General features: G+C 41.8%; 1 protein-coding gene and 1 long non-coding RNA gene across 2 annotated transcripts in view; one reads left to right on the forward strand and one right to left on the reverse strand.

Annotated features, from left to right (window-relative positions):
* Positions 1–2846: 2846 nt before the first annotated feature.
* On the reverse strand, positions 2847–6148 carry LOC124877485. Its single transcript, XR_007040543.1, has 3 exons — positions 6016–6148; positions 4786–4913; positions 2847–2983 (listed from the first exon to the last, which is right to left on the reverse strand). It is a non-coding gene; the product is annotated as an uncharacterized LOC124877485 (long non-coding RNA).
* The window catches only part of LOC124878083 (chromaffin granule amine transporter), a 20261-nt gene continuing 13908 nt past the window's right edge, over positions 2851–9203 (forward strand). Inside the window, exons 1-8 of the mRNA XM_047381858.1 lie at positions 2851–2992; positions 4518–4876; positions 6074–6198; positions 6333–6391; positions 6469–6552; positions 7951–8043; positions 8948–9037; positions 9120–9163. Coding sequence (XP_047237814.1) covers positions 2851–2992; positions 4518–4876; positions 6074–6198; positions 6333–6391; positions 6469–6552; positions 7951–8043; positions 8948–9037; positions 9120–9163 — 996 coding nt within the window. The remainder of the gene's footprint in view (positions 2993–4517; positions 4877–6073; positions 6199–6332; positions 6392–6468; positions 6553–7950; positions 8044–8947; positions 9038–9119; positions 9164–9203) is intronic.

A 9203-nucleotide genomic window follows, 5' to 3' on the forward strand; every position in this document is an offset into this window, starting at 1 on the left:
GTTTTGAGGCCATGTTTCACTTGTTTATTTAATTTGAGTTACTGGTTACTGTGTTTGTAACCGTTTTGTTGTTTATATATTTTTAGCCAAAAAATAGAAAATTGTACAAGGTAACAGATAATTAGAGACCCAACTAATTATCTGTTACCTTGTACAATTTTCTATTTTTTGTCTTATTCTTGAATTCTACTTCTATTTCCGTCTTTAATGTGTGTTTCTGTACCATAGTTTCTTCCTTGTCCTGCGAAGCACTTTGAATTACCCTGTGTTGCCTGTAAGTGATGCCTCTCCACAGTATGTGGCCGTTCTAGTTGAAAATAATGACCCAAAGTTCAGCCCCACTCCGCATACCTGTTTTGAACCTTTAACTCTACTGGTTTGGGATTAGGTTGTTCCTAGCTAGCTCACTGTCCTCTTTTAAAATGCCCTTTTCAACTCTTTTTATTATCTGACTGACATTTTCTTGCATTTATATTTCATTTCTTTTAATAAATGTTTCTTCTAACCTCTATTGGCAGAGAGAAACTGACTTCGATCAGATAAATATCAAATTTCATGCATTAATGGCTAAGAGCAAGGCTGATTGTGACTCTGTGCTCATAGTGCCCAGACATCAGCCAATCAGCACAGTATATTTTGATTGGCCAGAGGTTAACATTTCAGTAGCCAATAAGAATCCAGGGTCAAGCATTGTTATTCTAAATTGCAGCCTAGAAATAGGTTTTATTGGACCTTGATTGGTTGAATATTCTGGGCATTCCTTTCAGACATTCCTCGTTCCTTTTAGTGAAAGATCCTGAGTGAATTGACCTTTTAATTTGTGTCAAACGGTGGTCTGCAGTCCAAGAGGCTTTAAAATGCAATACCTCGGATAGCCTCTAGGTGTATAGTCCAAAACATACATGGTTCTAGTACACTGCTGTTTATAAAGCTTCAACTTTGCTACATGTTTTAACTTTACTCATGTTATGGACCAGATGGGTATTTAAATATGTAGGTCCTATGTCCTCTCAGAGGTTTTGCAGTAGCTTTTTTAATATGTGCACCTTTTGGTCTGTGTTGTCCGTGAGACAAACATGCTGGTTTATCAACCTCGTCTCACCATTAACAGGAGATTCTGCAGTGAAACTTGTACAGGAAAGGGAAAGCCTTGTACTTCCAGGTGTGTTCAAACTCTGTCATCAGATTATATAAAATAATTCTATCTGTGTGTCAAACATCAGTATAAAATGGAATTGACCTTCTTACATGAACCAGTCTGTCTCGTTTTACCTTAATTCAGGAGACATATTCCAGCCTTTTGTCCATCCAAGCGTCCAGGCTAATGAATCCCTTCAGTATTACTGTCTTGTCTTGACAGTGATGATGAGTAATTAAATGTGTTGCTATTTGCTTTTCTAAAATAAGTGAAATTTGTTGTTTATTCTTACTATAATAAAGCTCAGCAATGTTTTTAAAGCAAACACTGTAGCGTTTCATTGTCATGTTGTGTTGCTGAGTTGGACCTAAATACAGACAGGAGGCAGGCAGAATCATGGAGAAGTGGATGTTAAACATAACAACAAGGAGAAAACCAGTGAGACATTAATGAAAGCATCTGGAGGACCTAACAATGACTGAAAGAAGCAGGAAATACAATATATATTCTGAGGGTGGGAGCGATTACTGACACAAGAAACAGATGAAGCTGATTAACTGAATGCCGAGTAGCTGTGGGAGATCATGGGCCACAGAGAGGACACCGAGACATGCAAACCTAACAAAGAAACATGGTGAAAAAACAAGAGAAGTGGGTGACCACAGGATGAAATTACCAAATGAGGAATCAGAAATGCAAGAAGGAAGAATTTACTGTAAAACAAAAGTGAAAATGTCCACAACATGACATTTACTGACTGCTGGATGCAGCGGGGCTCTGAGGACCAGAAACATGAATTTATAATCCATGCTTCAGTGTTGGTCTAACCTCAGATCCTCAGATGTTTAAGTTTCAGGTCAGCTTCATGTTGACGGCTGCAGACTGGAGGCTCAGACTAATAACTGGATCCTCTGATGATAACGGCCTGCCCGGTAGTTTTATTAAAGATTAGAAGAGATATGAAGGAACTCTCCATCTCTGTGTTCCTGCACAACAGAAAGGTTATGAAGCCATGATGAATGGAAATAAAGCAGGATGTGATTCAGTTTTATCAAATGTTCATTTGACAAGGGAAGAATAGAGCACTGTTTAATGTGAAGAACCAGATATGCTCAGAACTTCACAGTAAAAGCCATACAGCTTGTTATATGCAGTTCATGTATTAGTGATAAGAACATTAATAATAACATTATTATTATTATTATTATTATGTGTTGTATTTATTAGATGCACACACCAGCACTAAATGAGCTGTCCTAACATAATACTTTATTTTATATACATGTTTGGCTTCCACTTTAAAAAATAACTATTTGTTTTTTGTCTCTGACTTCTCCAAGTCTGGTGATTTTGTTCTTTGACCTTTAACCCCTTCTTGCTAGAGAAAAGCTCAGACAGGATTTAGCAGCCAATGCTGTTGTATTGTTCATGATGTCAGAATGTTGCTATTAAACTGAATGTTCATTTTCAACAGGATCAAGTTTTTTATGTTTTACATGAATTAGGAAGAAACATCCTGATAGGTGTTAGATGGAGGTTCCAGCCGGAAGCTGAAGAACCCAACCTCTGCTGGTTTGGAGGAGGTTAGGTTCCTTCAGGTGCCTCCATGCCCCACATTTTAAAACTAGAACAAATTTAAAACAAGGCCACTGTAGCCAACAGGAACCAGATGACAGCTGTGCAGATGATGTTTCCTGATAAGGTTCCAGTTAATGTTCTCTGTTCTGAAGGATGTTGGTGCTTCTGTCTGTGCAGAGATGGCGTGGCTGCTCCAGAGTCGAGGTTCTCCCAGACTGGTGCTGGTGGTGGTCTGTGTCGCTCTGCTGCTCGACAACATGCTGCTCACTGTGGTTGGTGAGGAAGCACAACAACATGACAGAAAACATGAAATATTGCAGAATTATGAAGTGTAAGAATATTGATAGATGCTTTTTGAAATCTAAAAAGTGTGGCATGCATTTATATTCAGCCCCCTGCGTCAGAACTTTGTAGAACCTCCTTGGCTGCAGTCCAGCTGCAGGTCTTTTAGGGTGTGTCTCCACCAACTAAACACATCTAGACTAGGTTCAGTCAGATTGGGTGGAGAACATCTATGAACATCAGTTTTCAATTCCTGCCACAGATTCACTAGTGAATTTAGGTCTGGACTTTGACTAGGCCATTCTAACACGTTAATCCACTTTGATCTAAACCATCCATTGTAGCTCTGGTTGTATGTTCAGGATGGTTGTCCTGCTGGAAGGTGAACCCCCACCCCAGACCCGAGTCTTCTGCAGCCTCTAACAAGTTTTCTTCCAAGCATCCCCACAGCATGACACAGTCACCACCATGAGTCACTGTGGAGATGATGTGTTCAGGGTGTTGTGCAGAGTTAGCTTTCCACCTGACTTACTGTTTTGCCCGTAGGCCAGAAAGTTCAGTTTTGGTGTCCTCTGATCAGATCAGCTTCTTCTCTGTGTTTGCTGTGTATCCTATATGACTTGTGACAAATTGTAAATATAGGTTCTTCTGGCTTTCTTCTTCCACTCTTCTATAAAAGCCAGATTTGTGGAGTGCATGGCTTTTTGTCCTGTGGACTGATTTTCCCACTTGAGCTGTGGATCTTTGCGGATCCATGGGCTTCTTGGCTGCTTCTCTGATTAATGCTCTCCTTGCCCAGCCTGTCAGTTTAGGTGGACGTCCATGTCTTGTTAGGTCTGGTGATGGATTCAGCAGAGCTCTAGGAGATGTTCAAAGCGTGGGATATTGTTGTAGAACCTAGCCCTGCTTTAAACAGAACCAGAGCTTTCTACCTGACCTGTCTGCTGTGGTCCTGGGTCTTCATGATGCTGGTTGCTTACAGAAACCATGTATCATGGGAGCATCAGGAAGAGGAGAATCAGACAACGATGAAATCTGAGATTCAGCAGGAATGAACACAGAATCTTCTGGAGAACTGGAACAGTTGATAAACAACTGAAAGGTGTCATCAGAAGAAGAATCTGGAGCTTTACTCAGTGAGTTTCCTCAGGGGTGCTTATGCATTAGATCCAGATGTACTCCTGGTTTAACATCAGAGCTGTGTGTATTTATGGGTCAGGAACCGCCCTCTGATGGAGCTCTGAAACTGCAGGTCGGCGCTGTCGTTTTCTGTTAGATGCACCAGCTTTCCGATGCTGCAGAGGTCACAGACTCACGTGTGTCACCTCCTGAACCTGAACTTTAAATCGGACTCTTTCAGTTCAGACTTGTCTCTTCTGTCTCTCCTCGTGGTTTCTGCTGCTAGTTCAGCCTTCTGTGGCAGAAGATTGTTAGACCTCCTGGATAAATGACAATCTACACTCTTATATGTCACTCATGTGAGACTGTATCAATCAACCAATCAATCTTCTTCTTTCAGTGCCAATCATACCAACATTCCTGTATGCCATGGAACATCCCAGTCCAGAACCGCAGACCGTCCAGCCATCCCTGCTTCCTCAGCCCAGCCTCGGTGCACCACACCTGGATACTGTGACCTCTCAGCCCCCCTCCTCCAGATCTAACCTCCAGACCCCTAGCTGGACCTCCCAGCTGTCTCCACCCAGCAGCAGAACTCCAATCCTGAGTCCAGAGTTACAGCAGAGGTCCCGGCTGTCTCTGCTGGTGTCCCTATTTGATAACCTCACCTTTACCCTGCAGGAGAGTCGAACGGAGGGAACCCCAGACACTGCTCGAACAGGTCCGACCAGCCGCATCAACGACACCATCAACACAACAGTAGGTGGAGCTTAATCAGCCATCAGTAATTCAGCATCTAAACATCAGAAATAAGACACAGAGTCCCACACTATTTACTTTATGCAAGCTACTCTGGAGAAGATCATCAGGAGATCCAGCATTCATGTTCATGCTTATGCTGATGACCCACAACTTTATATTGTTGTGCCTCCTGATGGCCCTCATCCCATTCATAAACATTTTTATCATATTTTACATATTAAGTCAGCGATGGCAGAAGTTTTCAGGAGAAAACTGAAGTTTTAACAATCAAACCCTCAGAGAGAGAAACTTCTAGTAAAACTCTGGGAATTAATCTTCAGAGCAAATTAGGAATCTTTGTCTTTTGTTTGATTCTAATTTAAATGTTTTAATTCACAATAACATTTTGCCAAGAAAAGATGTTATCACCTGACTGTTTCTGTATTGGTCCAAAATGTATGTTCTCAGATACTGTAATTCTTGTTTTTCTGCATAATTCAACTGCATGAATGAAGACCAATGCAGCTTTTGGCTACCTGTGCGTTCTGGAACAAATTTTAGGGTTATTAATTGATTATTGAAGCTGTTTAAGTCCTGCAGACTCATCAGATCTGCTTTTATGGTGGAAGCCCTTTAGATCCCTCAGATCTTTTGTATAAGACCCAAAGTAAGGACAGAAACCCAGGGTCATGCAGCCTTCCTGACCAGACCACTCTTTGCTTTAGGTTTTCAGTAATTATTATTTAATTAATCCCTATTTGAATCAAATCTTAAATCAATTATAACAGTAGTTTTATTGCATGTCTGACTTTTATTTTGATTTTAAATCATTTTTTGTAGTATACATACTTATTTAGGGTTATTTTGAGCTTTTATACCCAATTCATATTTCTGTCATTTTTTTTAATTTGAGTTTTGTAAGTTTTGTCGTTTCGTGTCACATCAACATCAGCTCAGTTAACACATTTCCATCCTTAGCTTCTTTCTTTGTTCATTTTGTTGTTTTCATCGCTTCCTGTTTTTGTGAAACATGTTTTGTTCTTGTTCTCCACAAATAAATGTTTATTGGTTGATGTTCATCTGATCATCTACAACCATGTGACTGCTGATAACCTGAAGGTTCTTACTCTTTGTGTTTCCTTCCTTCCTTTCCTCACCTCTGCTCCTTCCTGATTTTCCTTCATTTGTTTCCTTCCTTTCCTTGCCGTTCTGCAGGATCCCTCCTGTCTTCAGGACAGTGTTTTCCTGGAGGAGGAAAATGTCCGCGTTGGTTTGCTGTTTGCCTCTAAAGCTCTGGTCCAACTGCTCGTCAACCCGTTTGTTGGTCCGCTCACCAACAGGTATCATTTATGTTTATTAACCCTTTAGAAACTGTAGGAAACTTTTGGCCCTGTTTATTAGCTGTTTATCTGCATTGCTGTGATAAAGTCCAGTTAATGTTCTGAAGAATAACTGAGTGTTTGTCCGGCTGCAGGATCGGATATCACATCCCGATGTTTGCAGGATTCATCATCATGTTTGTTTCCACCATCAGTGAGTTTTCCCTCCAGACCCCATCATGATTCCTGCCGCATGTTTTCCAGGTTTTTCTGACTCTGTGTCCCTGTCAGTGTTCGCTTTCTCAGGGACCTACGCTCTGCTGTTCTTCGCTCGCTCCCTGCAGGGAATTGGCTCTTCCTTCTCGTCTGTGGCGGGTCAGAACTGCAACAACAAACACTCCCCGACAGAACCTGGAATCACACTTGTAGTCATCAGAGAGGGTTTCTCCCACATAAAAGATCGGCTCAGCGGAAAATGAGCAAAAACAGTTAATAATAAAAACACCACCTAGGACCATCACTGTCACATTTTTCACATAGAGCCCAGAATGGTTTCATTGTTTTTGTCACAGCTTCTGGAAAACTAATCAGTCCTGTTGGACAGATTTTGCTTGGAAGGGCAGTTTGGATTGTTTGATTTGGAGTTCTGTAGAGACAGCTGGAGCAAAAACTGTCTTACCCCCACTCAACCCTTTGTCCATTTGGTTTGGTCAGTTTGGGCCGGTTCAGTTCTCCTCAACCCCAGATTATCTGGTGATGACTGAAAACTCCCACCTGTCTCGGTTCTCAGTTAGAAAAATAACAAAAAAGGAACATTATTTGATGATCTGCTTCTTTAAAGCGTGATTACTACAACAGAGGCTCTGGACCAAAACCCTAATGTTCTTTATAAATGAGAACGTACATCTCCTGTAAAAATGTTTTAACTCACCTGTTCTAGTCTCCACACCTGTGAAGGTCCCTGTGTAACACATTTACAGATGAAAACCCTTAACAAATGTGTATACAATTAATGATTTAACAAGGGGGGTAATTACTTTTTCACATAGAGTCAGATTGGTTTGGACAGATGTTTTGTCTCTTGAAATTAGACAGATTATTGTTTGATGATCTGAAACATTTAAAAACAGGAAATCTGTAAGGGAGCAAATACTTTTTCAAAGCAGTTTTCATGTGGTTGGAAAGCTAAAGGTCCTTTTAAAGCCATTTGTTGAAGTTGAGATGGGGCGGAGAAGTTTTCTGGGTTCTTCAACTTGTCTAGACACATTCAAACATTTAAACAGGACGTTTTTCATGGAACGATGACCGGCCAACCTGAGAAAACTGGAAGGAAATACTTTCTTGGACATTTAGCTCTTGGTGGGTGAACTGGTTGTAGACCTGTGACATTAAAAAAGAGAAACTCTAAAGAGTTGCAAGAAGAAGAACGATAATCACCGGAAGGTGTTTTTCCAGGTGGAAACCACTGATCGTTTCCTCCTTAGATCATTAAGACCACAGTTTGGATAGAACCCTTGAGATGGTTGCAGTCTCCAACCTGAACACTAGATGTCAGCATCTGCTACACAGGGTACAAGGATCTCACTGCTTTGGTTCCACCTTCTAGCTTACCTCTCTGTTCTTCAGCGCCACCTGGTGACCATCTTATGCTCACTGTAAACTAGCTAATAGAGATGAGGAAGTAAGATGGATTAGCCTGGGAAGGGTTTGATTTTTACCAGACGACGTATGGAACGTGGGGCTGATGAGGTTGATATGTTTGTTTGTGTTCAGGTCTCGGCATGCTGGCTAGTGTGTACACCGACGATGAGGAGCGAGGAGTGGCGATGGGCATCGCACTGGGTGGACTGGCCATGGGAGTCCTGAGTGAGATAGAACTGCACACACACGCCCCTGTTTGTGGACTTCTGGAAACAGATCAAGTGTTTCAGTTTCTGCTCTCTGTTTCTGATCTAGTCACATAACCTGGTGTATAGAAAACCCGTTACATGGGTCCAATTGTGAGGAGCTGAAGGCGCTTTTGTGAAACATTCAGTCCTGTCACATCTGTGATGCGTTTAAAGTGCCTCCACCCTCAGCACCGCATGTATATTGGGATCGGTTGTGCGTTCTGCTGCGCTAGGATAGGGTCCTTTATTTTGTCAGTGTCTGGTTTGAATTTTCTTTTCTGACCGTCTGGGAATGACATATCCCTGCCCTTTGACTCCCTTCAAGAGGGCAGATAATAATTAACCAAATTAATCAGAAAGTAGGTCAAGTCATCAATTTCATCTTTCTTTACAAGCATCCATAATGCCAAGGTGAGTGGAGCATCTGCATTACGTAGACTGAGATTAAATGATATTATTGGGTCATTCCTGAGGTATTTTAGTTACAGCTGCAGCGATTGGGTAGCAGTGGTTCTTTCGTGCCGTGTAAGAGCTGCGGTGCTCATGGAGCACAACTTTTTAACTACAACATTAAATGTGAAGGAAGGCTACGCCAGTGTGTCTTCCTGCTGCCTTTCAAAAAGGCAAACATCCAACAGTGTGACGCGTGTCAGTCTGATTCTTTATACTGTTCCTCCCTTTTACATGGTGTCGCAAACAAATACTGCAGTTACCAAAGTATATCAGCAGGTGGAGCAGTTAAACTAGTTAGAAATCAGGTTCTGAATCCTACATTCCTGACATGAGATGAGCAGAAGAAGTTCCTCAGCAGTCTACAGTGTATCCTGACATTCCTTGTGAAGTTAAATATTCCCTCAGGTTCATTTTGTGTTTTGTTTCAGTCGGAGCTCCGTTTGGGAGCGTGATGTATGACTTTGTAGGGAAGAGCGCCCCCTTCCTGATCCTGGCCTTCCTGGCTGTGTTTGATGGAGGTAAGAAGTGGTCTCAGACAGTAATATGTGGTGCCCCCTGCAGGTGGAGCGGTGATAAAGCAGATGTTTCTCTGTATTGCAGCATTGCAGCTGTGCATCCTGCAGCCCTCTAAGATCTGTCCTGGGGTGAGTCCAGTTTTAAACATGTTGACTGCAGCCCCTGATG

Source organism: Girardinichthys multiradiatus, chromosome 12 (genome assembly GCF_021462225.1).
Source record: "Girardinichthys multiradiatus isolate DD_20200921_A chromosome 12, DD_fGirMul_XY1, whole genome shotgun sequence".
In the NCBI taxonomy this organism is placed as follows: Eukaryota; Metazoa; Chordata; class Actinopteri; order Cyprinodontiformes; family Goodeidae; genus Girardinichthys; species Girardinichthys multiradiatus.